Genomic DNA, 25,669 nt, shown 5'->3' with positions numbered 1-25,669 from the left:
GCCACAGGGCTAGCGTGCACCTTGCTCGCACGTCCGCTCAAACATCAAACCCAACGGACAAAGGACAGCCCTCGGGGCTCCCTGCCCGTCGGCCACATGCCCCGCTGGCCAATTACAGCAATGCTCTAATTCGGGCATGGTGAGCAAGTGAGGCAGAGAGGAATACAACAATGCATCGTCGACAGTGCAATTGCCTACACGGCCGTGTGGAAACCCACGTACTTACACAATAGTGACTACGAAGACAGCGACATTGCCAAGACCCGCCGATCATCCTTGCGACCACAGTGTTGTGCGAACAAGACACAGCCACTACATCCATATCATGTAGCAGCCAACAGAGCTTGCCTTTAGTTTGGCTTGAAGAGACAAGGCTCATGTAGTAAATGTAATACTAGATATGTTGCGAGACACTACAGATGGACTGCACTTATATAATTTAATACCCTAACCCTCACGCCTACATTATTACTACATCCATCCAGGCCCCATATCCTCCCAACGCCTACCAACGTCCTCATCCGGAGTCTGACAAGGCTCAATCCCGACGCGCAACTTCTGGTGGTGCCTGTTTCTTCGCAACTGCGCCCTTCAACACCATGCTGCCCAGAACCAAAGAACCAGCGCCCATCTGAGATGCGTCCTGGTTGATCCCCGCCAATGGCTGCTGCATCGCAAAGGGATGAGCTCCGTCCATCTCCTCGCCTTCTTCAATGATTGTCCAGTCCTCTTCAAACTCTTCACTGTTGTCATCGTCCTGTTTCGTCTGCTTCTTGATGAGCGTGCGAGCGCGATCTAGTTCTCGGTAGATGGTCTGGATCGCAACTTGCGTGCCATTGTCCTACGACGTGTTAGCCATGGTACCCGCAACCTCTAGCTGTTGCCTATGCTCACCTTTCTGATCTTCTGTCCGAGCACTTTTGCCTTCATGATCATGCGCTGGCTGTTGGTGACTTCCCATAGTGCACGACTGAAAACACTCGTATTGACCTTCTTCAGCCATACTCCAACGCCCATGTCTTCCACGCGCTGCGCAAAGAAAAATTGGTCGCCAAAGAAAGGCTTAATGATCGTGGGAATTCCAGCTCGCAAGCTTGCTCCTGTAGTGCCGGAGCCACCATGGTGCACTGCAGCGTCCATCTGTTTGAACAACCAGTCGTGCGGTGCGGCCTGAATCTGAAAGATCTCGGGTGGAAGGGGAATCTCCGGCTTTGAAGCGTCTTTGGTCTCCAAACGATCAGACCAGCCTTTAGATAGCACGCAGCGTACGTCTGCCTTCAATACAGAGTCTACGACAGTCCTAGTAAGTGCTGCGGGATCGTCGATGACAATGGAGCCGAACCCAACATAGACCAGCTTCTTGCCGTCTACGCGTGCCTTTTCCATGAATGCCAACAATTCGGCAGGAGGGTCGTATGAGTCGCTCTCATCCAGAAACCAATAGCCAGTGACGCGAACCCAATCCGGCCAGTCGAGGGGCGGTGGCACCACATGGGGGCTGAAGTTGTACAAAAACGGTCGATGACTCGCCTGCATCTTGTGCTGCGTGGTTCCTTGAAGTCCCAATTCTCGCCGACGCCACTTGTTGATCTGACCAGAAATTGCAGTCCAGAATATAGTATCGAAGGTGATATATGTCAGACTGTTGTATCCTCCACCCATCTTCTTCTCTAGCACAGAAAAAGCATGGGGATAGGCTCGAGTGCGTGTCCAAGGCATCGTGAAAGCCCTAAAGTATGGAATCTCCAACGCTTCAGCTATGTGAATTCCCGCCATGGTGCTAGGACTCTCAATGAGTACATCTGCACCCTGGCAAGCCCTCCACGAAGAACTACACACGTCGTCCAGCCATCCGCGGAATTTAGAATTGGCCTCCTTCATGAACCCATACGTAAACATGCCATGTTCGACACAGATGCGCATCAGTTCAGCTGGGTTTCCATCAACAACGGCGAAGTCGATGCCGTGTTTGCGCACCCAAGGCTCAAACTCGGCGTGTGTCGCAATGCGCGGCTTATGCCCCTCCTTCAGGAGCTCTTTGCATAATGCTATGTACGGCTGCACATCTCCTCGAGATCCAATGGTAAGGCAAACAATTTTCAACGGCTCTGAAGGTTTGAAGTCCACAAACGAAGCGAGTGGGTCGTCGAATATGAGGGGTATTCGGTCGTGGTCCGCAGCACGGACGATATCCGATACATCAGTTTGCTTTCTAGTATCCGTGTGCTCGCGCGCCTGTTGGAGCAAGTCATGTTCTGCTTTGGCCGCCTCGTCTCCACTATCCACACCCGAGGAAGACGAATCCTCATCCTCGAGGTACTTCGTATTCTCCAATATACGAAGCACTGTGATAGCACACTCGTCCCGATACTCGGCTTTTGAGAATTCGAAAAAGAGCTCTTCATGACCTTTAATGACAACAGCGAGACCGTGATAACCGATTCGGAATCCTTTTTCTTTGTTCACATTTTCGATGTCTCGCATAGGGAGTATGACCTTGGTCTTCGACGTTGGCATCAAACTGCGGAAACAAAAATATCTCCCGCTGATGTAGATCTTGCCATAGTTCGGCAACACTCGCTGCAAGGATGCGAAGAATGAAGATTGCAAAATTTCGGTTTCAGGAAAGGCGAAATGGTCGCGGAAATTCTCTACGGCCTTGGCTGCGTCCTCGTCGTCCTCGAATCCATGGATTTGATCCCCAGTCTCCAAGCCTTCAGCTGTGTTGTAGTGCTTTCGTCCACCCGCAAGCATGCCGGATACTTTTTCATAGTAGCCCATCGACTCGCTTGCTAGTAGATTACCCATCTTCTTCGATCGAGTCCTCAAGAATCCAGCTAATCCCGATGCTTTCTGGAGTGGGTAGGAGGCGATATCCTGTAAGGCTGAAGATGATCCTGACATGCGAGGATTTGCTTGACTAGCGTCCGTGTCATCTTCAAAGTCAGGCGTACCCATTACGGCTGCGGACTGTTTGGAACGTTTTGCGACATTTGTAGTTTTCGCTTGAGCTGACCGTGTTGTTTCCTGTGAGTCCCTGTGTTGTAGATCGAGTTTGCTCAGTGGTGCATTATCGACGGGTAGGTTTGTGGGTCCACGGAAAAGATCAGAGCGGTCGAGTATTTGAGATGCGGAGGCATTGCTTTCATCTATCGATTGGATGGCGGCTGACGATTCTGTACCTGGTTCGAATGAGAGCGTAGCCGACTCGGAGTCTGCTGCTCTGGGGGACTGAGACGAATTGTCTTCCGAATGATGCTTGCGTTGCGTGCTATGCAAGTCCCCACTGAAGCTTTGTCGCGGCTCATGAGGAGATTGACGTGTCTCATAGCTTGAGCGACGAAGCGCGTGGGAGACATCCATGCTTCGTCGCACATCCCAGCTCTTTCTGTTGACTTCATTGCTAGATCGACCGGACACATCACTTATGCTCGATCGTCTGACATGCGTTACAGGCAGTGGTGATAAAGTAGCCCGCACATTTTCGCGGATTTGCGGCATTTCAATAACATCTGTTGGACATGTTACGGAGCCACGATGAGAAGGGGTTTGATTCTCGAGTTCACTAGCATCGGGGGTAGCCTGATGATGCTCGTTGTCATTAATCATGATGCGGAGCACATTGAGTGCATCTTGGCCGTTGTTGAAGAACGAGAAGAAATACTGCTTGTGTTAGACATTCTAAGATAGACCTTGGACAAAACATACCTCGTCTATGGCAAACGTCTCGTCGTTGTCTATTACACGGACTTTGACGGTATTTGCAAGGTCCAGTATCGAGCTCTCTTCAATCTCTAGAACATTTTGTATCGGGAGCGATATCTTCACACTGTTTCCGTCGTTATGAGTTCGGAAAATGACCTTCTGAATCGATCTGGTCCATTCCTTCGCACTCGCAGCACTGTCTGCTTTGAAAATATATCTTCTTTCGTCCGTTGTGATTGCAAAACTAGTCTCCTCTTCGCCTTTTTTGGTGCTTTCAAGCACTTCTGCAGTCAAGGCGTACTGAAGATTGATGCGGTTTCTTGGGAAGTAGAGTTCTGCTGGGTTGGTGTAATATGCGAGTACGTCGCCACGCAAGACGAACCAGTATCTGTTCAGCTTCGATCGGCCACGCTTGAAGAGATAACCTGTTTTGGTGACATCATGCTTTCGAAAATAAGTAGACTGCAGCAAATTCGGGCATTGTATGCTTACATGCTTCTTGGGTAGGTATGCATAAAAGCATATGTGCTTCTGGGTGATGTACATGTAACCCTGTAATAGGATACTTTGAAGTAACCAGCATGGGTATTCGGAGATGACCTCCTCAACCTGCTCGAATTCAAATATTTGCTGGATCCTTTTCGCAAGCGTCACGGGTTGCTGGCTCTTATCCAAGCCGGCCATGCTTCCATTTCTGCTCTTCCGCCCAGTATTGAATGCCCTTTCAGTTTGTGTTTCTTCGCTCATTGTGATATCGATTTTTTCCTTTTCCATGTCCTTATCCTTGCTTTTGGGTTGCCATTTCTTCAAGACTGCTGAAGATTGACTGAGTGATGGTTTGGGTGGTAGAAATTGCGACGAAGACATTGGATGGGCTCGTGGGCCTTCTAGGCGTCCTTCGTTCCGGCTCGACACCTTCAACTTGGGGAGCGAGCGTAAGAGCTTGTTTTCGGAAAGTATCCGCCTATGCTTTCCTTTTGCCATGTTCTTGTCGTGAGGCTCCTCTGTAGAGATGTCGAAGTCATTTGCAGAGCTTAAGCGACTTAATCTGGCAGCGCCGTCCAGACCATGATACGATGCCTGCCGCTTACCTTCATCTTCGCTATCACCGGAATCAGCTTCCTGCATCGTGCCGAGGTCTGTTTGCGACTGCTGCCCTGCGCGAGCTATCATGGAGAATAGGGATTGGTTCATCGACATGGTGTTATTTCGCTTTGGCGCAGTAACATCTTCCTGAGCATCATCACCATCCTTGAAACGCTCCGGCACATCGAGCGACATGCCGCGGGACTCCCGTCTTGAATCTCTTCGTCTCCTGCTCATTCTCCGAGTCGATCTGTCTCTGTCTCTGTCCTGGGAGGCCATGTTGAGAGGATGTGGTGGGTGTGTGTGCTTGCGCTCAACAAACGATGAGGGTCGACGGCGTCGGTAGGCTGGTCAGCGGTGGTACTACGGCGGGCCGAAGAAGGCAGGTCGAGGTGAGAAGAGTAGTGTAAACTACTATTACTGCAAGGGACGTCGGAGGCTGCAAGGCAGTTGGGTGCTTTGTTGAATGTCACATATTGGAAAGGTTGGAGGAATGACTTGGACGGGTACACGGTGAGCCATGCACGCTCATCAGCCACGAGACTCCCGCAGGGCGCCTGTTAGCGTAACATGATAAGACTGCCAGACACACTCCCAGGCACCAGCACCAGGCCACTCGGCTTCACTTGTCATGTGCAGACCGCGTCATACTCGCATATGTACTCGGACAGCGACCTCGTCGTTATCAACCCATGCGCTTCGGGGTTGCGTGCTAGGTTGCCAGCCTCCGGTTGCCGCCATGGACCAGTCTGCAGACGTCATTGGTCCGTACTTATCGATAGGGATGGACATTTACGCCGCATCAAGCCGTATCTGCCACACGCGTACTGCTACTCTACACTATCATGTACTTGCGGTAATAGCCCCGGACACCCAAGGCAACTAGATAGCCGTCCGTCTAGCGCATGCTCCGCCACTTCTCCGCGTCGACAGTCGACAGTCCACAATTCTTCACGGCCGGTTGTTATTACGCTAGCTCATCATGGCATCCGTCACTCTCAAGGCGCATACTACTACTACACACATCACGCTGCGATGAACGCCGAGTTACTTGACTTGTTACCACATTTGCTATTATCCGTACACCGACCATGTTGCCATGTCGAGCCAAAGAAATACCTCCCAGACCCTTTCAACCAAAGCCCAATTTCAGCCAAACTCCAATCACTTGATCAACATTGCTTCTCATGCCGTTTCGTTTGCCTTTTGCCCATCATGTTCAGTGCTAGCTGTTTACTTGGACTTTGCAAGAGCGACAGCAGAGTTGCCCAGGTCGTATACAGAGTACCACTTCCTGAGGAAAGCGTCGCCGAGAATAGCAAGAGGTCCGGCAGGCTCGGGGATGTCCATACCCATGAAAGCAGAGATACAAGATCCCTGCACCTCAAGAATGTAGTCATAGGCGTCAATAGTGAAGTTGTGTCCAGTAAGCGTGAAAGTAAGGTTGGGCAGACTGTCGCGCTTGTTGCACTCGACCGAGTACTGGCCGTTGAAGCCCTTCTTAGCGCCAATCTCCTTGTTGCTGTACATTGTTAGTGCCTGCATCACTATGTGCCATGGATTAGTTCTTACAGAAGCTCAGCTATAGCCGAGGGGAGAGCAATCAAAGATGTACCAGTGTCCAGAATGGCACCAATGTTCTCCATCTCAGCTGTCTCCTTGCCAAAGGTGATAGCATCGAGATCAACCTCCCAGTAGGCTTTTCGCCTCAAAGGAAGCTTGGTCAGCTTGCCCGTGTAGTGGCTCTCGTCGATGCCGCCAAAGGTGGCCTCGGACTCCTTGCCATCTTTGGTGTCGCCAAGGTAGAAGGCAAAAACAGGCTCGTCAAGAAGACCTTGATTAAGCATATTGTAGAAGGGAGGGACAATGCCGTTGACACTGATGGTGTCGTAGCCAAGACCCATGATGCCATCGAACCTGCCGAAGGCAAAGGCGAGACCAGGCTCAGAGGTAGCCTCGGCAAAGTCCTGGTTCTTCACCTTCAAGTCGCCGATCTGGAAAACATCGTTGGAGACGAATCCGCTCAGAGAACCCGATCCGTATCGGATCTCAAATTCCGAACCGTTCTTCTTGTATGTAGATGAGGCAGACGAGTCGTACTTGGTGTGGAGATAGCAAGCGATCGAGCTGCATTCAGTCGATGGGACCCAGAGGTTAGAGCTGCCCGTGTCAAGGATAACCTTGAACGACTGAGGAGGCGTGCCGAGGGAGATATCGGAAAAGTCTAGAGGTGTGTGAGCGCTGACCATACGACACTGCGAAGCTTGTGCGACATACACTGCGCATTCAAGAAGTTGCTGACAGGCACAGGGTGCGATCCGTCGGCAACGTAGGGCGCCTTCAGGGCAGCCTCCATCTGAGACTCAGGCTTGAAGTTCGCCACGCGCTGGTGAGAGTACTTGTGCTTCAAGCCAGCGAGTTGGGTCTGAATGTCGGCATGTTCCTGGCGATCGTCAGACAAACGTGTCAGCGCATGTGACTGCGATGAATGCTTACCAGTTGCTCAGAAAGCGAGACCTTCTTGAGTGGCGTCTTATAGACAGCAGCAGACGCCGAGCTGGCCGCTGCGAGAAGGATCGCCGTCTTCATGATGACTGGCGTTGAATAAGAGTGGGATGAGATGTGAAAAGAGGATGGGTGAGCGATGGACGATTTGAAAAGTCGCGGGGGAGAGATGGATGGAGCGATGGAGCTTAAGCTGTCTGCAAGCTAAGTATGGGGCGGGAAGGCATGAGGCTGGGGAAGCGCGGCCTCTGATTGACGTATGCATGGGGCTGGGGAAGCGCGGCCTCTAATTGACGTATGCGGCCGATGGCCTAAACAACTAGCGTGTCACGTTCCTTGCTCGAGTCAGCTGCATCTTGCATCTACTACGTACGCTCCAGGCAACACACAACGCGCTCCCGAGCAAGTGTGCCGCGAAAGGGTGCTGCCGACTGCAGTCAATTCACATGTTATTGGAGTCGCCATGCACTTGCTTATCCCCCAGGCAGCTTGTCACTCACTACAACTGCGCCCATGATGCCATCATGACAGCTGCAGAGAGCTTGCACAACGCGTCAAGCTCCGATCGCATCCAGCACTGACGCGCCAGAACATGCTAGCTTGTTCACATGATCCTGAGCACTGATATTGCATCGAGCTTCCCGCCCTGAATCCCAATAAGAGGGCAAACGATTGCGTTATATAGTAGTACACCACCTATAATCAGATAGTCGCATCCGGCTCGTCGGTGTATTGTGGCGCATGACCCGGATTCACCTCCTCCCGCTCCCGTCGTAGTCTTTCCAGATCAGCCGCCCATAGAGCAGAACTTGCCGGCGCTGTCATGAGAAAGAACATGCTGAATGGCGGCACAAGTTGCAGGAACAAATACACTGTCCCATACCTGTCGTTGGTCAGTTGCATTCCTACTGCTACATGCGAGTCATGTACCAAGTGTATTGCCATCGTCGCCTTTTGATGGCAAGATTCCTTTGCTTGCGGTCGTAGCCAAGAAGCTGGAAGTACCTCCAGTGCTGAAGTGGGCCCGCCCGATAGCCCGTCAATAACAAAAATATCGGTACGCCAACGTACGGCACAAAGTTGATAGGCAGTAGGAGAATGAACTCGGCGATTTGACGAAACGAAAAGGGCGCATAGACCGAGGGGCGTGTGGGCTTCCCGAGTCGGCGTACAGGATCGTTCATAGCATCTTCGGAGAGGGGTCGAAATTGGCGGACCAGGTCTTCATAGCCTTTGTACACCAAGACGGCGTCGAAAATATCGACTTGAGATTCATCCTGCACTGGATTAGCACTTGGCCCTAGCCGGTGAATATGGCACGAGTACATACCACCAAGAAAGACTCAAATAGTAGAGCAACTATAGCTGCTCCCTCTCCGAGGACGAGAAACACAGCGTTGACCCAGGCACTGCCCGCAGGGTGGAACAGCTTGAGAAAGAGGACTTGGGGTAGCAAGGTCCAGAAGAAAAGGTTGAGAAGCACAAACACACTGAGGAGAAATGCCGGAAGTAGGCGGGCTTGTAGCAGCGGGTAAAGAAATGGGTGCGCAATGAAGAAAACGGTGCCCTGTGGCATTGTTAGCTGGCCCAAAAGACATGTGTATATGCACATGATCAGTTACTTTTACAAGGTACGACGCCGCGACAGTGTTGTCCCAGGTCGGCTGCAATACAACTCTTGGAACATTTGCCAGAGCTGACCGGGGCCTGGGTCGCGACATGTTAGTGTTGTTTGCTCTACTAATAGTGACTGAAGGTCGACTTTGGAGGGGACGCGTCCAAGAGGAAGTTACTTCAGGAATGACGTACCTAAAGGTTCAACCAATGACTAAGTAAGAGTAGCGTGTCCGTAATACCAAACAAGGGCTCTCAAACGAGCTTCGCCACGCTTACCTAGGCCCACCCGGTTTAGGGCGCTTTCCGTCGGGGAGACACGCGTGGCTTATGCGCATATATGCAACAACGGGAGAGCAGAGTACTGGCAGTCTGTAAGTAATCACATTGACAAGCTGTCGGCATTCCCAAAACACCATCATCCACGTTTTGCAAGAGCCAAGGCAGGTAGAACCGCGGCCAATTATACACTATGTTTCAAAATCCATTTGCAGCTACCTGGACATATCATGGTGCTCCTGGGGACCCCGCAGTGGTGGAGGCATTTCATCGGACCCTACCTGACTACGCCGTCACTCCCCTGACTACTCTCCCAGACTTAGCTCAGGAACTCGGTCTCGGACACGTCCTGTTGAAAGATGAATCACTGCGTCTGGGCTTACCAGCATTCAAGATTCTTGGAGCATCATGGGCAATCCACAATGCCATATCCGCCAGGTGTGGCCTTCCACCCTCAGCTTCACTGGATGAGCTTGGAGACGCTTCACGGAAAGCAGGTATAGAATTGGTGACATGTACCGAAGGCAACTGGGGTAGGGCGGTTGCAAGAATGGCAAAATACCTGCAGATCAAGGCCGTCATCTTTGTGCCTGACTTCATGGATGAGGCCACGCAGAAGAGAATCGAGAGTGAGGGGGCAAAAGTCATTGTCGTGGATGGTGACTATGATTACTCTGTTGCAAAGGCAAAGGAAGAAGCGGGCAAGGGTGGCATGTTAATTATGGATGTGGCTTGGGAAGGTTATGAAGAAATCCCAGAGGTGTATCCCCTCCCGTGCATATGACGCGAAACAAGAAGCTGACCTTGACCAGTGGGTTGTCGAGGGTTACATGACTATGCTCACAGAAACCGATAGGCAATTAGAGGAAATGGGCCTGCCAGGTGCGACGCACATATTTGCTGCTGTCGGAGTAGGGTCGTGGGCGCAAGCGGTTACGATGCATTACAAAGCCCAGACTCGCTCTGCTACTGTCATCACGGTTGAACCAGACGTCGCGGCGAGTTTCCAAGCTAGTATGCAAGCCGGTGAAATCACGCCCATTTCTACCAGCCACACAATCATGAACGGCATGAACTGCGGGACAACATCAAAGACGGCATGGCAAATTCTGAAACATGGTGTCGATGCAAGTGTCACGGTATCCGACGTTGATGTGCACCACGATGTGCAATACCTACACAGCCGGGGTGTGAAGAATGGTCCGTGTGGGGCAGCCACAATGACTGCACTCAAGAAAGTATGCAGTATGCAAAAAGCTGGACTGAGTTTGGATGAAAAGTCTGTAGTCATCTTATTCAGCACAGAAGGCGCAAGAGATTACACCATCCCAAGAGGAACTTGATACAGTGTCCAATCATAGTACAAACATGCTATAGCCAATACATCAACCCAGTGTCTTGGACTTCTTCTCCTTTTGTCTCTCCATGACATTCAGTACATCATCAGCACTGTTCTTATCACCTTTTCTCTTCTTGCCCCCACGCTTGCGTTGCTTCCTTGGGCCTCTTGTGCCATCTTCGCCCTCGTCTTCGTCGCCCTCTGCACCGAGCCCTTTCCATTGACTAAGTTTGACCTTTTCGCCTTCTCTCTCCATCTCTTCAGCATCATCAAAACGCGATGCGCCAAAGCCCATATCCATGTCTTCCATATCGCGATCAGTGGCAGCTAGCTCGGCGGCGCGCTTTTTGAGACGTGCCTCCTTTGCTGCAGGATCGCTGGGATCTGACGATCCCAGGTTCTGCAGCAGCGTGGAGTTCTCGTCCAGATTTCGCACCTTTGCAAGAGCAGCGCGTACAGTTGCATCGGCAGCAGTGACATTTGAGCCTTGGCTGGTATCGGTGCTACGGGCCACTGACTTGAAGTAGTCTCGTTTCGAAGGCGCGCCAGACACGGCATCTTTGGGCGATTCTTGGTTATTCGCCTCTGTCTCATTAGAAGACATCTCACCTTCTGGTAATTGTCCGCCATTGCCTGCCTTTGGAACAGAAGACTGTGGGTCTGTTGTTGCTTCATCGGAGTCGTCCCCGTCGTCGAAATCAGCCAGTGGGTTGTAGTTGGAACCAACTCCTTCAAATATGTCCTCGTCTTCTGACTCGTCTTTCTTGGGTATGAGGAGATTGTGCATGTTGATGGGCTTCTTTTCGTCGTCCAAATCATGACGGACTTCAGGCGTGGGTTGGGGTTCTGTTTTTTGCTTCTTGATCTTCCTTTTCTCTTTGCCGTCTGGGCCAGTGATGATGAGTACCTCGCGTCCCTTTTCGTCTGTCTCGATGCGTGATGTCTCGCCCTTTGCGTTTATCTTGCGGAACCCAGGCCCTAGAGTGGGGAACTTTTTCTCGTGCTCGGCTGCCGCCGCCGCAGCAGCTTCCTCTCGCTGTCTCTTGAGTTCCTTTAGGATGTCGTTACGACTCCGCTTGACGCCCGCGACTGGAGGCGGCGAAGATATCTTTTCGCCCTTTTTCTCTACCCTTTCGCGCACGACAGGACCAATCTCGGCTTCGGCCAGCTCGTCGAAGGCGTCCTCGACATCTGGTGCCTCGTCGGCGTCTTCTTCCTCGTCTTGTGCTTCCTTGTCCTGACCTCCCAGGACATCCTCGCCACGTCGCACTCTTTCGAGCAGTTTTCTGTCGAGGCCCTTGACCAGATGTGTAGTGCCAACGTCACCGCCAGTAATGTCCTGTACCAGTTTCTCAAATGTCTCGCGGTCGATTTGGCCAAGCTTCATAGATTCCTCGAGGTTCTTTATGCGTTTTGCGATGTCGTTGTCTTCATCGTCGACACGCGTCTTGGTGCGGTCCGTGTATCCTGCAGCAAGCTTGGTGCCCTTGGGCGCAGACGATGCGGCCTTCTTCTGGGGGTTGTTTTTGGCGTTGCGCTCGGCGAGCTGGCGAGCGAAGTCGGCCTGCACCGAGCCTCTTCCAACCTGGCGACTGTGGGCGTGTCAGTGGGAGTCGGGTATGCAGCTGCAGGGAAACACTGACGGCGTCATGGGTATGCTCGAGTGTTTGCGCGCACCCAGCACTGCCCTCGGCGTTGGCGCAGCTGGAGACTTTTGCTTGTCTCCATCTTGCGTCTTAGGGGTGTCGATGAGCAGCCGTCGGAACTGCGAGTTGTTCATGATGATTGCAGTCGAGGGCTTTGTAAGGCTCCGTGGATCGCAAAAGCGGTGCCAAGCCTATCCTACATGCTCTGTACGTACTAGTAAGTAATACGTGCATGGTGGTGGGTGCGACCTGCAACTAGCACTAGCCAGCCTCCACCGGCGCGGGGAAGCTTGGGTCGCTTCCACACCACCAGCCTCACCCGTCAACCGCCCACCCGACATGGTCCGCCTCCACGTATGTATGTAGTCACAGAGCACCGCGAGACTACTTCTCCGTCACAGCACATGGCTTGCCAGAGTCGGATCCATGTTTGCTTGTTGCGCAAACTCTTCCCACAGATGATGGGGCGTCATGGCTATTGTTTTTGTGTGTGCATAATACTACATAGTACATTCACACATAAATACAGGTTTCCTCTTTCATGTCACTTCCCTTTTGGGACTGTTCGCTCCACACCACCCCGCCTCTCCGCCTAAATACCCTGACCACCTGCTCCTCGCCTAGTCGTCGACCGCCTCAACTCCTTCTGCTTTGCTCAAGCCGCCGCCTCTCTCCATCCTCAGCATGTTCAAGCTCTTGGTCACTGTGGCGCTTGCCGTTGGCGCTCTCTGCCAATACTCTCCTCCTGCCAACTCGACCTCGACTTTCACCAACCCCATCGTCGACACGGGTGCTGATCCGTAAGCTTGATTGCCACCGCCGCAGTATGAATGCTAACCACTGTCAGTTGGATGTTCCGCCATGGTGACTTCTACTACATGACCTACACCAACAACGTCAACATAACTCTCTGGCGCAGCAAGTCCATGACAGACTGGAACGGCGCAGAGTCAAAGACCATCTTTCACCCGGAGCCCAACAAGCCCTACTCAACTGACCTGTGGGCTCCGGAAATCCATCAGATTGGCAGTGCTTGGTGGGTCATCTTCACTGCCGATCCCAATTATGACTCGCCTCCCCCCGAGGTCGAGATGTGGTGCGAATACAACTGTCCCGCCGTCAATCACCGCATGTTCGTCGTGGCTGGTGAAGGTCAAGATCCGTGGACTGCTACCTATCGGTACCATGGCCAACTCGAGACTTATGATCAATTCGCTATAGATGGGACATACTTCCAGTACAGGGATCAGCTGTATCACATCTACTCCTGCTGGTACCGTAAGTACGATGGCTGGCCAGCCAACCTCTGCATCACCAAAATGTCGGATCCCTCTACAACCACCTCACCCTTCTCAGAGCGCCAGGTCATCTCGGTGCCAGAGTATGCGTGGGAGAAGACGCCTTTTGGTCGCGCAAGTAACGATCGCCTCTCGTCTAACGAAGGTCCTCAACAGCTCACCAACCCTACCACGGGCCAAAACTTCCTCATCTACAGCGCCGCCCGCTCAGATAATCGCAACTATTGCCTTGGCCAGCTCGAGCTTGTTGGTGACGACCCAATGAATCCCAGCGACTGGCGGAAGCACCCATATCCCGTCTTCTATCAGAACCCTAGCGAGTCTGCGTATGGTGTTGGCCATGCGTCCTTTACCACTTCTCCCGACAACACCGAGAACTGGATCGTCTATCATGGAATGAAAGATCCGACCAACGGCTGGAGTGCCCGTACGATTCGCGCTCAAAAGTTTGACTGGAACGAGGACGGTACGCCCAAATTCCCAAAGCCAGGCTATGGGCCTTACCAGGTTCCTAGTGGTCAGTAAATCGTGATGTTGTGCGATATCTGGATAGTGCATAGCCCATTGGCATGTTATTTATTTCCATTACCATGATCAGTTTCCATGTGTTTTATGGTATCAGTGTTTCCTATTCGAGATGATCTCTGCAAGGTGGACCATACACTTCTAGAACAGGCAACTGATTCTGTGTCCTTTATTGGGTCACATATAGACTATCAAAGATATAAACAAGTCTCTACCACGTTGATCAGACTATAATGCATATGATGCAGGTTTTGCAAGATGATAGACAATTCAATGCCTAGTCATTTGGCTATACAGCACTCTTTTCCTTGGCTGCTCGCCTAAGTCTACTTTTCTCAATAGCCTCATCAACCTTTGTCCTTCTCCAGCTACAGCTGTCAGCAAAGTCACATATCCTGCACTTGAAAGCCTCTTCTATTTCCACTCCCTTTGCCTCTCTCTGCCCCTTCCACCACGCCATCTCATCGCCGATGTACTTGTCAATGGTGTCAGTGTCATAAACCATGAGCTCTGATCCAATGACATGGCCATTCTTCGCATAGCGAAACTCGGCGCGAACAATGGGTGATAGATTTGTAGGAGGGACTGCGATTTGCATTTCGGTAACCAGCAGTGACCACAGAGAGAGGAGATTTGGATAGTCAGGGGCCTGATTGTGAGGGCCGATGCAGCCTACCGCTTGCATAAACGTATCGCTGAAGTTTTCGAGGGGTTGCAAATCGTAGCGTGAGAAGACGGTCTCTGCATCTACCGTATTCAACGACAAAGACTCGAGCAGTTTATGATAGAGCATCAGTTGCATCCATGTCGGACGCAACGAGGCTCCAGCAGGAAGCGAGTTTGAAGACCTCGTCTTGACATCAGTTATGTAGATCTGACGATCAGGCTGTGACATGCCTCGTGTGGAATTCTTGGCAAAGGCATCTGAGATTCTGAGCTGGCCCGTGGGCAGAGGAATGATGCCGCTATTTCTCTCAGCGCTAGATTTCTCAAGCTGCTCTTCAAAAGCGGTATCATGGCACTGGTAGGATAATTCATCAATTATGCCATTGACGACCTGGCCTTCCAAAACCCCCCACACTTCCAACTCTCGGGTGAGGCCAGTCTCACTTAGACAGCGCAAGCCAGATATCGTGTTCCATATACGAAGGCCAAAGCGATCTTCCTTGCTTTCAACTTGCACGGGTACTGTGCTATGCACCTCGGCCTCGAGCTTTTCATGGATCTTGGAGCCCGTGCGCATCGCCTGTGTTCTCGGTTTGCGCCCAAACTTGCTCAAAGTGTACAAGTACTGTAGTTCACACCATGCCGGAGAGACAAGGTCTGTTACCGACAAAGGCTTCTTGGGCTTGGTACGAAATCGTTCGAGCGGCGAACCATTGTCTTGCTTGACTTCTGCTGTGCTACGACGCGAGCGAGATGGTGAGCGTCGAGACAAGGCTGGTTGTTCGAAGGGAACTAATGACTGTTAGTCGTCAGTCGACATGAACACTCTCCAGCTGCGGCAATACTAGACTTACCACTCCATGCTCGCCGCGATCTCTCGTCGTACTCGACTTCCAACGTACACCGATCTCGTATAGGAGAGCTTTGTGGATTCCTCTGCTCGTTAGCCAGGGCACTTTTCGTGCCTTGAGCGACACGCAGCACTGGTGGCTTGTGTATGTGTACAAAACCCTCCACATCCTGCTCTTCATCCTCAATCTCGCCTTGTTCAAACTCTACACTGGGCAAGACTGCGTTTCTGTCGAGAGGAGCTGCGCCTCTTATCGTGGCAAAGGCGCTTGCGAGTAAGATGTCGTCGTCGATGTCAATGTCTGAGCCATAATCGCTCAGTGTGGCGACAGATTCGATTTCGATATCCGAGCCATAGTCGCCCACTTGGTTCGTTAGCTGCACAGTCGGTGCTGTCATGATGCCATGATCTAGCCGCAGTGTGCTGGTGGTGCGTGTGGTTGCGGTGGCGGTGGGGCGCGCTTCAGGCTGACGCGCTCTCGCGTCTACCTATGCAGTGCTCTATTCATGAGGTCATAGGCCTTTGCACCCATTCAGCACAAGCTGGGCCCAAGCTGTAGTTGCCCATGGTGGTCACGTATGAATAGCATATGGGTTATTCGGCACAACTGGCTTTATCTGTGTTGTAGCTTGAGGTATTCATTTATACGAATATTTGACGCGATTGAGCGTGTATAAGAAAAGCTTACATCACGCGCCGACATGGCCCCCACATTGTGAATTGCAAAACGCGGAACGAACGATGGAATAAGAAAGGAAAACGAAAGACCAAGGGGAAACTCAAGTGCTACACGGTGTAGTCGCAAGGAACGCTACAAAGTTTTGTACTTCTGCCTTTCGTGGCTTTGCTGGGTTCAATTCACTCGCCTCTATCTTTCAGCAGCGCATCAAGCCCCTCCTTGAAGTCTGGCATATCGTCTGCACGCTCATTTTTCCTAGACCACCTCACTATACCCTCGCCATCGATAGCAAAGTCGCCCGCGGTCTGCCACCTGCTCCCGCTCTCAGTTGGCCTGACTTTGATGCCTTCTTTATTGGCCAGTTTCAGAACGCTGGGCATGCTCGCCAGGACGTGCCAGACGCCCGACGTATCCAGGCCCCACGCAGCGTACGTCTCACGCTCCGCATCAACAATGACATAGAGATTGGGTTGTTTGTTTCGCGAAGGGTCGGGTAGCGAAGCAAGCCATTTGTCTGTAGATTCTTGGTTGCTGTGAGAAACAGCCACGAAATGAACATCTAGATTGGTAGGTGCAATGGCACGCAAGTCGAGGAAAGTCTTCTCAGCGACTACAGTGATTTTGTCAAGACTGTTTGGTCGAGAGATCGGCCGAATGCCAAATAGAACTACTTACAAGGACAGCCGCAGTGCCTAAGGAAACTGATGATGGTTGGCTTGCCATTCTGTACGGATCCCTCTAAGCTGGGCAGTGAGGGTGCCTTTTGGCCAACAGCCGGTGCATCGGCCGTCTTGAGTCGAGGAGGCGACATCCATGATGATAATTCACGTTGCCAGGTCATTGCAGAATTCGATGTGTGAGGATCAAGAGTGCGATTGTAAAAAGAATACCGAGACACGAGAATCAGCGCGTTTGTGACCGCGGTCACACCGACAGTGCTAAAGGTCTCGCTTGCCACTCTAGTCATGTTCAAAGATGGGTGTAGTGCGGCTAAGCAAGATAGTGTGGCAAAATGACGTTACTGGTAAGTTGGCGACGTACAAATCAATCACCGGATTGGGGAAGATCAAGGTCACGTTCACAAGCATTGAAGATTTGAAGTGGAAATCTATTGATTTCGTGGGATATCGACCAGTGACCACTGATTAGCCTGGATATACTACATGCTCAGCACCGCTCGTGTGCACTCATAAAACCGAGTTGAAGACCGTGAACCATGAAAAAACCCAAACGCCTGTACTATCCGAACCAAAGACCCATCACCAACCCGAGGATGTTGTCATGTCGTGTTGAAGGTGAAAAGTTTAACCACGCTCACCGCGGAGGCGGCGGGCGAGCTGAATGTCCTTGCTCTGGATGGTGACACGCTTGGCGTGGATGGCGCACAGGTTGGTGTCCTCGAAGAGGGAGACGAGGTAGGCCTCGACGGACTCCTGGAGAGCGCCGATGGCAGAGGACTGGAAGCGGAGATCGGACTTGAAGTCCTGGGCAATCTCACGGACAAGACGCTGGAAGGGCAGCTTGCGGATGAGGAGCTCAGTCGACTTCTGGTAGCGACGGATCTCACGGAGAGCGACGGTACCAGGCTTGTAGCGGTGAGGCTTCTTGACACCACCGGTAGACTATAGATGGTTAGAATGGCGATGGTAGGCAGGGTAAGAAGGGACTTACTGGTGCGGACTTGCGGGCGGCCTTGGAGGCAAGCTGCTTACGAGGAGCCTTGCCACCAGTGGACTTGCGGGCGGTCTGCTTGGTGCGAGCCATAGTTGTTGTGGGTGATGTAGAGGAAAGGGGTTGTGTGTGTTGATGAGGCTGATGAGTGGAGCTGTGCAGTGGATGAGTGATGGAGACGGGCGGGCGGGCGCTGCTTATATGGTAATCGGGGGGGCGGGCAGTTGCCTGGAAAATCACTCTTTGTTGCGCGTGCAAAGCAGGCCCAGGAACACCAAAGGCCAAACTGCTGGCAATGCGCGCTGCAACAAAACTCACAAGTGAGCGCGCTTGCGCCATTGGCTCGCTTGGCCGCGCGCCCGAAAGGGAAGGGGCACGGTCGTTGATCTGGAAAGCGCGCCCGTGCGTCACTTTGATCCGGCGTGGCAGGTGTGTGATCTGGCGCCCGCCGTGCACGCGCCCCTTCGCCCTCATAAACACCACTACACCTGCCCAGTCTCCAGTCCAGCATCCAATCTCACCGCGCCTATCACTCTTACGCCCTTCAATCCACTCTACACACTCACCCCGAAACAACAAACTCCCCAAAACACATCCATCAACATGACTGGACGTGAGTACTCTCTCTTGCTCCGCTCCGCTCCGCCTCTAGGACGCGTCCAGCAGCGCGTCCACTGTCTTTAACAGCACACTAACCCATCATGTAGGCGGCAAAGGTGGCAAGGGTCTCGGAAAGGGTGGTGCCAAGCGCCACCGCAAGATTCTCCGTGACAACATCCAGGGTATCACCAAGCCCGCTATTCGTCGTCTCGCTCGTCGTGGCGGTGTCAAGCGTATCTCAGCCAGTATGTGCCTGACCTCTCCCTACTCATGATCTACCGCTAACCCTCTGCAGTGATCTACGAGGAGACCCGCGGTGTTCTCAAGACCTTCCTCGAGGGTGTTATCCGTGACGCCGTCACCTACACTGAGCACGCTAAGCGCAAGACTGTCACTTCTCTCGACGTCGTCTACGCTCTCAAGCGACAAGGCCGCACCCTTTACGGTTTCGGTGGTTAGAGTGTTTTTCTTCACGGTTTTCATGTTACGACTTTTGCCGACTTGTTCAGTCCATGGTCGGCTTCGGTGCTCGGTGGGATGGTCATAGCCTTGTACAGTATACTAAGGCTCGGAGTTCACGGTTATATCAGTCGGTTTCTGCTTTGCATGGAATGATACCATAATACTTCAATCTCTCTCCTGTGCCTTGTGATGTCTAGTGTCCTCGTCTACTTGTCCCTCATGACTTGTGGCCTCCCCACTTGCCATCAGCTTACGTGTCTTGGGTTCCATCGGTGCTATCCGTTGCATGTAATTGTATGCTACGTACAATTGCTATGGTCTCAATCAATAATATTATATCGAATCTGAGGCTCTCCTTTCGGGCGCTGTGATTAGTCTATGCCTACCATACCAGGCACTTTGGTTGATGCAAACTAGACGTCGATGATAATTTGCCACCGACCTGTCAATTAAATGTCAATCCATTTGAATCCGCTCTCATAGCCCATGTTCTCCCATCTCACAATGATCTCACCGTTCACTGCTGTCGGTCATGTCAATTTTGAAATGCCCCAATGACGTCATTGCATGCACCTCAGCAGTCGAACGTTGCGATTACTGTGTCAATTCTTTTAAAACCCGGTGCATCATTATCTTGGGAGTAGTTGTACTATATACTCTAAATTTGAGCTTCATCGGACTTGTTGGGGGTGCAGCGTGAATTTTTGTAATAATTGACTATTGTCAAAAAATATAGGAAATGTTTTCATGTAACATTACTCACAAACCTTCAATCAACACTACATCATCTCAAAAAATCACTCAAAGAACCAACATATGAAGTTTTCTACGCGTATTCATACCAAATAATTTTTTTCATGACATTGATCGTTATGTGTCGTGTCACACAAGCTGTTGTGTACATGTGTTCACTTGTCGCGCCAAGCAACACCAGGGGAGACTAAGTAGACACCTGGACACCACACCACGTACAATATCATTCATTACGCGCACTGAAAAGTCGCCTGAACTACACGTTCTAAACATATTCCCTATTCTATCTTTTCAGCATGATTCAATGATCACAAGTCGCGAAATAAACCATCACTACGCGTCACAAGAGTCTTGCACACCATAGGATCCCGAGACATCTAAACATAACGCGTCACTACGCATGTCTAACCCACCCATAATCTGACATGGGGAGAGAGAAAGAGGCATCCGCCAGATTGGCATCATCAATCCATGCCAATGGGGAGGGAGGAGCTCAGCCGCGTCGCCTCATTGCCTTTTGTCACCGCGATGCCCAGCTTTTCTGCCACCGTTATGAAGCCTCGATTGCCATTACCAAGACCCACCCACATATCCACCCAGCCGGCAGTGCGTGCTTTCTCAATTTCTTCACGGTCCCAGTCCTCCTCACCAGCGCGCTCAACATAGATGGTTTGCAGACCATTTTCTTTGGCGGCCTTAAGATCGTTCAAATGAGCAGCTACCATGACACACTCGGCAGGCGCGACGTCCAATGCTTTGACAGCACCAAGGTAGACTTCGGGCGACGGCTTGTAGGTGCCGAACATCTCGGACGAGAAGAGGCGCGTAAAGGGTATGGCGGTGAAGGCGCGGAGATCAGAGAGGAGGCTAGGTAGTAACTTTAGCATTAGCCGGTCAAACGCGTGCGCCCCAACGTCGGCAAATGATCTTGGGCACAATCCGTGTTCCCAGTTGGAAGCGCGTCCTTGTTTACCAATGTATGCATGAGAGTGCAGTGGGCCTCGCATAGGGACGGAAATTAACTCACCTCATATTACCGTTGGAAAGTGTGCATGTTGCTATTTCCATTAGCGACACATCGTAACCAGGTGGCTGGCCTCGACCTACCGAACAGCTGGTTTAGTAGCTGAACACCCAAAACAGAGTCGTCCCATGGCACCAAATGATGCCAACAAAGGCTCAGAGCGCGAATCTCATGCTCTTCCCACAAGCCTTGGAGCTGCCACTTGGCTATGAGCTCCTTGAGTGACTTGAGGTGATGGTCATCGACGGTCATCCAAGTGGACGAGTGATCCGCCGCGAGTTTCTTGGTGAAGACCTTGTAGCTGTCTCTCCACTCCTGTGCAAATCGACCCCAATCTTCTTCCGTCATGGCAGAAGCTCGTAGTCGAAGCTGAGAAGCTAGCGATGCAGTGGCGGCATTGAGCGACTCGTGAGCCTTGTCACACAGGGCGCTAACGATGGACTTGCGCCAGTTGACGCAGGTACCAAAGACATCAAAAAGAAGGGCCTGAGGTGTCGGGGACAGAGCCATAGTGATGCCTATGATAAGCCTTGGAGCGACCTTGGGCAGTGGTATTGACGAGTTGAGGGCTATTTGGTCTAGCCACGAGTATGATGGTTCCATGGTCGATTATATAGTACGTCACTCGGATAATATTCGGAAATAGTCTGATGTCTGATGAATTGGATAGTGAGCAGCGTAGATTGATGGCAGAATACAGTATGCTTGGGTGCAATGAAATGTTCGCTTTGTCCTGCGACTCCTAATATATCTGATCATGCCCGTGGTGCCCTGCGTCAAAGTGCCCACTCGTCTGCGCTTGTCCAGTGCTCGAACATGAGAGCCGACAACACGACCGTGGTGGGGACGGGGCGAACAGCAATCAGACAGATTCGCCCTCGCGAACAACGTATGCCTCAGCAAGTGCAATCATGCTCGACATTATATAGAAGGCTGCAAACGCGGAAGCCCGAGTGTGGTCTCTGTGCATGTTCCTGGCTTTACATGTCTTCAGTGACACTGCATCCCAATCAAGTTAGTGCTTCCCCGCTACTACTTAGTGCTTTACGGAGATCTGGGCATGTCCAAGCTGTTCGTTCCGAGGTATTTCCTCCACGGCCCTTTAGACCGATGCGTCATGACAAAAACGGAGCTCTTGCGCAATTTAGATGCTCTTCCATCCAAGGCGCCTATTGACTGCTAATGAAACCAGACCACAGCCCATTGTCACAGTCTCGTCTTGTGCAGCTCGCCTTCATATCCAGATTCAAACCCAACCATGACGCCACATCAACACATCCAGGACCAAGTCTATGCAGCATCAATCTCCAATCCTGAGGCATTCTGGAAGCGCCAGGCAGCCAATCTTTACTGGCACATAGAGCCATCGCATGCATGCCGGAAAACGACTAAATATCTGAAGAAGAGTAAAGTGTCGCATGAGCATTGGGAGTGGTTTGCGGACGGCGAGATTTCGACAACTTACAACTGCGTTGACCGTCACGTGGCCAACGGAAATGGAGACAACATTGCTATTTGCTGGGACAGTCCAGTAACTGGCCAAAAAGAGCGGTACACGTACAGGCAACTGCTACAAGAAGTAGAGACGCTCGCAGGCGTACTGAGAGAGGAGGGAGTCAAACAAGGGGATGTCGTTCTCATCTACATGCCCATGGTGCCAGCTGCTCTGTTTGCCATGCTGGCTATTGTTCGCCTTGGAGCCATACATGCCGTCGTCTTTGGCGGCTTCAGCTCGGCGGCACTGGCACAGAGAATTGAAGCAAGTAGGCCCGTGGCAATCATGACAGCCTCGTGCGGGATTGAAGGAACAAAGAAGCCGACTGGGTACAAGAGCATGATTGAGGGAGCGGTTGATAAGAGTGAATTCAAACCATCCAAAATCATTGTGTGGCAAAGAGAGCAGCTGAGATGGGACCCAATACTCAAAGAAGACGGGCAGCGGAACTGGCAGCGACTGGTCAAGAGTGCGAGAAATCGAGGACTCAAGGCTGACGCTGTACCGGTCAAGAGTGGAGATGGAATCTACATCATTTACACGTCGGGAACGACTGGGCTGCCAAAGGGCGTGGTTCGCTCCGCAGGGGGGCATGCCGTGGGCCTCAACTTTTCTATCAAGTACCTCTTTGGCATTCATGGTGCAGGCGATGTCATGTTTACTGCAAGCGACATTGGATGGGTTGTTGGACATTCGTATATTGTCTACGCCCCGTTGCTAGCTGGCGCAACGACAGTCCTATTCGAAGGCAAGCCAATCGGGACTCCAGACGCAAGTACATTTTGGCGAATTGTGGAAGAATACAACGTCTCAACCATGTTCACCGCTCCAACAGCTCTGAGGGCGATTCGAAGGGATGATGGCGAAAACCACTTCTTTGAAGCAAGAGGCAGAAGGGGTGCACTAAAGACACTTCGAGCTCTATTTCTGGCAGGGGAGAGAAGTGAGCCGAGTATTATTCGTATGTATCAGGAGTTGTTGGCCAAATATTGCGCTCCGGGCGCAGTGGTGGTAGATAATTGGTGGTCATCAGAGTCGGGTTCTCCTATTTCCGGGATTGCACTAAGCGCATCGTCAGGACTGGACTTTTCTTGTCAAGAGCGTCCAAAGCCACTTGCAATCAAGCCAGGCTCGGCAGGCAAGGCCATGCCGGGGTTTGATGTGCGGGTGGTGGATGACGATGGCAACGAGGTTGCGAGGGGCGAGATGGGCAACATTGTCATGGCGACACCTTTGGCTCCGACGGCGTTCACAACGCTGTGGGAAGACGAAGAACGCTTCTACAAAGGCTACTTGAAGAGGTTCAATGGCAAGTGGATTGACACGGGAGATGCGGGTATGATGGACGAGGAAGGATATATTTCCATCATGGCGCGAGCTGACGATGTGATCAATGTTGCGGCGCACCGGTTCAGCACGGGTAAGTTGAGTTTAGCATGTATGAAGTGGTGTGGATATGCTAACAGCGACGATGAGGCGCCATTGAGCAAGCAATCACGTCTCATGGATGGATTGCCGAAGCGGCTGTGGTGGGAATTCCTGATGCTTTGAAGGGGCACTTGCCATTCGCCTTTGTTACTCTGTCTAGGCACGACCATCCAGAATCGGCCGTGGTGGACGAAGGGCTGTTTGGCGAGGTTCAAGGGCTTGTACGGGAGCAGATAGGTGCCATTGCTAGCCTGGGAGGCATCATTCAGGGAAAGGGCATGATACCCAAGACGAGGAGCGGCAAGACGCTGCGGCGAGTGTTGCGAGAGCTGCTCGAGAACGCGACGCATGGCGAGTTTGACAAGGAAGTCCAGGTACCCAGCACGATTGAGGACGGCGAGGCGGTCCATGTAGCGAGGGAGAAGATTCGTGAGTACTTTAATCAGAGGGGCAAAGGGCTACACCGAGCAACAGAAGCGCGTGCAAAGCTGTGAATAGTCCTTCTACTACTACTACTACTACTACTACTACTACTACTACTACTACTATTACTACTACTATTACTACTACTATTACTACTACTATTACTGCTACTCCTACTACATACTATTATCTACTACTTGGTAGTAAGTATAGAATTGGGGTGGAGGTTTGGGGGAGTGAGGGCAGGCCAGGGTAGCTAAGGAAGGATGATTTCGGCACAGTTGCTTGCTGCGTGGTGCCAGTGTTTTGGCATGACATGACAGGGCGTCGCCATAGGGCAGCAGCTCGCAGAGGCAGTCGAGCTAGGGCGGGGGATTTGAGTTAAGCGGGCCATGTGCGGGCTAGTATGATTGTGCTTGTGCCTGTGCTTGGGCATTAGTTGGTTGTGTGGAGGAGGAGGATGACGATGGCGTGGGATGGAGGATAAGTAAGTAGAGTAAGAGAGAGCATGGATGCCAACGGCGCCGGGATTGCAGCGGGCCGCTTCCCAGAAAGTCGACGAGAGGACAAAGCAGTGGTTCTCGATGTGTACTTGGCTGTGTCGGTCAGCCAGCCAGTGGAGCTGGTAGGACCAACTAGGTAGTAAGTAAATGTAGTAAGTATATACTTGGTGGGTAGACAGAAAGCGGCCAAGCGATGGCCCGGGGGCCCGGCGACACACGTGCTTGCAGGAAGCTGCGGGCGATAGTGAGTGGATGGGGAGGGCGGATGGTGGAGGCGGTGGAGTGATGGGATTTGGGGTAAGCAGTAGCAGGGGGCAGCAGGGCGCAGTGGGCCAATGAGGCGGGCCGGAGCGCGGCCGGCGGCAGGCCAGAAGCAGGCGTGTTGGAGGCGATAGGGACACGCACACGCAGCACCAGTCCGCCCGCGCGTCGTGGAGCTTGCTCCTCCTCCTGCGCCTGTCGAATCAGAATCGACGGTGATGCCCCCAGCTCGGCTACAAGCTGTCGCGGCTCAGGCTCCTGTTCCCCGAGCGGGAGAGAGAAAGAAAGAGTGAGAGAGAGCACCACCCCGACTGACTGAAACCCTGGCGCCTTTGCTATCGGAAGCTTTGCGCCCTTGAGCCGAGAATGGGAATGACAATGGGCGAGCGGATGGGGGCCATTCAAGGCCATGACAGCACTGCCTGTCTGAATCCGCAGCCATGGATGCATCCAGCAATGCATCTAGCCATGCATCCATCAACCCATCCACATGCCATAAGTACATGCATACATACACTCTACTTAGCCAGACACATTGGGGCGCCGAGGCGCGTTCCGGGCGACGGCTATTTGGACTGCAGTGAAGCGGACTTACCACGGCCCCTGCCGTCGAATCACAGCGACACCAGCCCGTCTCAGAGCAGAGGGCTGCGAGGCCAGTGCCCAACTATGTACATACTTGCGCTGCGTCTCTCCCCGGCACGCACCCGTAGTGCCGAGCACTCGCGTTAGCATGCGTGCTAATATGGCGTTTGGCGAGGGGGGACACAACGGGCAGTGAGCAGTGCGTTGTTTCCAGCACCATGGACCACGGCATCGGCGTATAACCCACCAGGCAATGGAGCAAGTCCATCTAT

The 25,669-nt window shown here is 52.2% G+C and overlaps 13 protein-coding genes across 13 annotated transcripts; 4 read left to right on the top strand and 9 right to left on the bottom strand.

The window, feature by feature from the left end:
- Positions 1-388: 388 nt before the first annotated feature.
- COCSADRAFT_112842 (glycosyltransferase family 1 protein) lies at positions 389-5,271 on the bottom strand. Its single transcript, XM_007699751.1, has 4 exons — positions 4,198-5,271; positions 3,709-4,149; positions 895-3,663; positions 389-841 (listed from the first exon to the last, which is right to left on the bottom strand). Exons 1-4 carry the CDS (start codon positions 5,068-5,070, stop codon positions 539-541), a joined length of 4,386 nt encoding a protein of 1,461 aa, XP_007697941.1. The 5' UTR covers positions 5,071-5,271; the 3' UTR covers positions 389-538.
- Positions 5,272-5,605: 334 nt separating this feature from the next.
- COCSADRAFT_34972 (uncharacterized protein) lies at positions 5,606-7,481 on the bottom strand. The gene is made up of 4 exons (XM_007699356.1): positions 7,288-7,481; positions 7,069-7,234; positions 6,364-7,015; positions 5,606-6,313 (listed from the first exon to the last, which is right to left on the bottom strand). The coding sequence occupies exons 1-4, from the start codon at positions 7,378-7,380 to the stop codon at positions 6,025-6,027; spliced, it is 1,200 nt and encodes a 399-aa protein (XP_007697546.1). The 5' UTR covers positions 7,381-7,481; the 3' UTR covers positions 5,606-6,024.
- Positions 7,482-7,998: 517 nt separating this feature from the next.
- COCSADRAFT_158552 (uncharacterized protein) lies at positions 7,999-9,017 on the bottom strand (the record flags this gene model as incomplete). The annotated part of the gene is made up of 4 exons (XM_007699750.1): positions 7,999-8,179; positions 8,227-8,573; positions 8,627-8,863; positions 8,919-9,017. The coding sequence occupies 4 exons, from the start codon at positions 9,015-9,017 to the stop codon at positions 7,999-8,001; spliced, it is 864 nt and encodes a 287-aa protein (XP_007697940.1).
- Positions 9,018-9,208: 191 nt separating this feature from the next.
- Positions 9,209-10,532, top strand: COCSADRAFT_179717 (uncharacterized protein; the record flags this gene model as incomplete). Its single annotated transcript, XM_007699749.1, has 2 exons — positions 9,209-9,949; positions 10,002-10,532. Exons 1-2 carry the CDS (start codon positions 9,383-9,385, stop codon positions 10,530-10,532), a joined length of 1,098 nt encoding a protein of 365 aa, XP_007697939.1. The 5' UTR covers positions 9,209-9,382.
- Positions 10,533-10,574: 42 nt separating this feature from the next.
- On the bottom strand, positions 10,575-12,308 carry COCSADRAFT_84034 (uncharacterized protein; the record flags this gene model as incomplete). Its single annotated transcript, XM_007699748.1, has 2 exons — positions 10,575-12,120; positions 12,172-12,308. The coding sequence occupies 2 exons, from the start codon at positions 12,306-12,308 to the stop codon at positions 10,575-10,577; spliced, it is 1,683 nt and encodes a 560-aa protein (XP_007697938.1).
- A 411-nt stretch (positions 12,309-12,719) lies between these two features.
- COCSADRAFT_298345 (glycoside hydrolase family 43 protein) lies at positions 12,720-14,142 on the top strand. The gene is made up of 2 exons (XM_007699747.1): positions 12,720-12,974; positions 13,022-14,142. The coding sequence occupies exons 1-2, from the start codon at positions 12,859-12,861 to the stop codon at positions 13,995-13,997; spliced, it is 1,092 nt and encodes a 363-aa protein (XP_007697937.1). The 5' UTR covers positions 12,720-12,858; the 3' UTR covers positions 13,998-14,142.
- A 144-nt stretch (positions 14,143-14,286) lies between these two features.
- On the bottom strand, positions 14,287-15,957 carry COCSADRAFT_197884 (uncharacterized protein; the record flags this gene model as incomplete). Its single annotated transcript, XM_007699746.1, has 2 exons — positions 15,518-15,957; positions 14,287-15,455 (listed from the first exon to the last, which is right to left on the bottom strand). Exons 1-2 carry the CDS (start codon positions 15,909-15,911, stop codon positions 14,287-14,289), a joined length of 1,563 nt encoding a protein of 520 aa, XP_007697936.1. The 5' UTR covers positions 15,912-15,957.
- Positions 15,958-16,119: 162 nt separating this feature from the next.
- Positions 16,120-17,147, bottom strand: COCSADRAFT_138023 (uncharacterized protein). Its single transcript, XM_007699745.1, has 2 exons — positions 16,868-17,147; positions 16,120-16,802 (listed from the first exon to the last, which is right to left on the bottom strand). Exons 1-2 carry the CDS (start codon positions 17,031-17,033, stop codon positions 16,372-16,374), a joined length of 597 nt encoding a protein of 198 aa, XP_007697935.1. The 5' UTR covers positions 17,034-17,147; the 3' UTR covers positions 16,120-16,371.
- Positions 17,148-17,198: 51 nt separating this feature from the next.
- Positions 17,199-18,031, bottom strand: COCSADRAFT_34966 (uncharacterized protein). Its single transcript, XM_007699355.1, has 2 exons — positions 17,864-18,031; positions 17,199-17,814 (listed from the first exon to the last, which is right to left on the bottom strand). Exons 1-2 carry the CDS (start codon positions 17,954-17,956, stop codon positions 17,497-17,499), a joined length of 411 nt encoding a protein of 136 aa, XP_007697545.1. The 5' UTR covers positions 17,957-18,031; the 3' UTR covers positions 17,199-17,496.
- Positions 18,032-18,369: 338 nt separating this feature from the next.
- On the top strand, positions 18,370-19,106 carry COCSADRAFT_34964 (uncharacterized protein). Its single transcript, XM_007699354.1, has 3 exons — positions 18,370-18,476; positions 18,571-18,708; positions 18,759-19,106. Exons 1-3 carry the CDS (start codon positions 18,467-18,469, stop codon positions 18,920-18,922), a joined length of 312 nt encoding a protein of 103 aa, XP_007697544.1. The 5' UTR covers positions 18,370-18,466; the 3' UTR covers positions 18,923-19,106.
- Positions 19,107-19,874: 768 nt separating this feature from the next.
- Positions 19,875-21,272, bottom strand: COCSADRAFT_34962 (uncharacterized protein). The gene is made up of 3 exons (XM_007699353.1): positions 20,786-21,272; positions 20,706-20,736; positions 19,875-20,545 (listed from the first exon to the last, which is right to left on the bottom strand). Exons 1-3 carry the CDS (start codon positions 21,210-21,212, stop codon positions 20,143-20,145), a joined length of 861 nt encoding a protein of 286 aa, XP_007697543.1. The 5' UTR covers positions 21,213-21,272; the 3' UTR covers positions 19,875-20,142.
- Positions 21,273-21,791: 519 nt separating this feature from the next.
- Positions 21,792-24,192, top strand: COCSADRAFT_34961 (uncharacterized protein). The gene is made up of 2 exons (XM_007699352.1): positions 21,792-23,617; positions 23,674-24,192. Exons 1-2 carry the CDS (start codon positions 21,961-21,963, stop codon positions 24,117-24,119), a joined length of 2,103 nt encoding a protein of 700 aa, XP_007697542.1. The 5' UTR covers positions 21,792-21,960; the 3' UTR covers positions 24,120-24,192.
- COCSADRAFT_188774 (uncharacterized protein) lies at positions 24,132-25,629 on the bottom strand (the record flags this gene model as incomplete). Its single annotated transcript, XM_007699744.1, has 5 exons — positions 24,132-24,683; positions 24,770-25,070; positions 25,129-25,378; positions 25,408-25,460; positions 25,492-25,629. The coding sequence occupies 5 exons, from the start codon at positions 25,627-25,629 to the stop codon at positions 24,484-24,486; spliced, it is 942 nt and encodes a 313-aa protein (XP_007697934.1). The 3' UTR covers positions 24,132-24,483.
- Between the last annotated feature and the right edge of the window lie 40 nt (positions 25,630-25,669).

Source organism: Bipolaris sorokiniana (assembly GCF_000338995.1).
Source record: "Bipolaris sorokiniana ND90Pr unplaced genomic scaffold COCSAscaffold_4, whole genome shotgun sequence".
NCBI classification, from domain to species: Eukaryota; Fungi; Ascomycota; class Dothideomycetes; order Pleosporales; family Pleosporaceae; genus Bipolaris; species Bipolaris sorokiniana.
Note: the sequence above shows the minus strand (reverse complement) of the source record. Positions and strands in the feature narration are given on the sequence as shown.

Bases quoted from the DNA above. Each gene is read 5' to 3' on its own strand.
- COCSADRAFT_112842 (XM_007699751.1), bottom strand. From the start codon at position 5,070: ATGGCCTCCCAGGACAGAGACAGAGACAGATCGACTCGGAGAATGAGC. The intron at 4,150-4,197 runs GTAAGCATACAA...TATTTTCGAAAG, and splicing joins CATACCTACCCAAGAAGCAT to CATGATGTCACCAAAACAGG. The intron at 3,664-3,708 runs GTATGTTTTGTC...TAACACAAGCAG, and splicing joins AGACGTTTGCCATAGACGAG to TATTTCTTCTCGTTCTTCAA.
- COCSADRAFT_34972 (XM_007699356.1), bottom strand. From the start codon at position 7,380: ATGAAGACGGCGATCCTTCTCGCAGCGGCCAGCTCGGCGTCTGCTGCT. The intron at 7,235-7,287 runs GTAAGCATTCAT...GACGATCGCCAG, and splicing joins TCTCGCTTTCTGAGCAACTG to GAACATGCCGACATTCAGAC. The intron at 7,016-7,068 runs GTATGTCGCACA...ACACACCTCTAG, and splicing joins CAACTTCTTGAATGCGCAGT to ACTTTTCCGATATCTCCCTC.
- COCSADRAFT_298345 (XM_007699747.1), top strand. From the start codon at position 12,859: ATGTTCAAGCTCTTGGTCACTGTGGCGCTTGCCGTTGGCGCTCTCTGC. The intron at 12,975-13,021 runs GTAAGCTTGATT...AACCACTGTCAG, and splicing joins GTCGACACGGGTGCTGATCC to TTGGATGTTCCGCCATGGTG.
- COCSADRAFT_138023 (XM_007699745.1), bottom strand. From the start codon at position 17,033: ATGACCTGGCAACGTGAATTATCATCATGGATGTCGCCTCCTCGACTC. The intron at 16,803-16,867 runs GTAAGTAGTTCT...AAATCACTGTAG, and splicing joins TAGGCACTGCGGCTGTCCTT to TCGCTGAGAAGACTTTCCTC.
- COCSADRAFT_34966 (XM_007699355.1), bottom strand. From the start codon at position 17,956: ATGGCTCGCACCAAGCAGACCGCCCGCAAGTCCACTGGTGGCAAGGCT. The intron at 17,815-17,863 runs GTAAGTCCCTTC...AACCATCTATAG, and splicing joins CCGCCCGCAAGTCCGCACCA to TCTACCGGTGGTGTCAAGAA.
- COCSADRAFT_34964 (XM_007699354.1), top strand. The intron at 18,709-18,758 runs GTATGTGCCTGA...AACCCTCTGCAG, and splicing joins TGTCAAGCGTATCTCAGCCA to TGATCTACGAGGAGACCCGC.
- COCSADRAFT_34962 (XM_007699353.1), bottom strand. From the start codon at position 21,212: ATGGCTCTGTCCCCGACACCTCAGGCCCTTCTTTTTGATGTCTTTGGT. The intron at 20,737-20,785 runs GTAGGTCGAGGC...TAATGGAAATAG, and splicing joins GCTACTAAACCAGCTGTTCG to CAACATGCACACTTTCCAAC. The intron at 20,546-20,705 runs GTGAGTTAATTT...GTTACTACCTAG, and splicing joins CTTTCCAACGGTAATATGAG to CCTCCTCTCTGATCTCCGCG.
- COCSADRAFT_34961 (XM_007699352.1), top strand. From the start codon at position 21,961: ATGACGCCACATCAACACATCCAGGACCAAGTCTATGCAGCATCAATC. The intron at 23,618-23,673 runs GTAAGTTGAGTT...AGCGACGATGAG, and splicing joins GGCGCACCGGTTCAGCACGG to GCGCCATTGAGCAAGCAATC.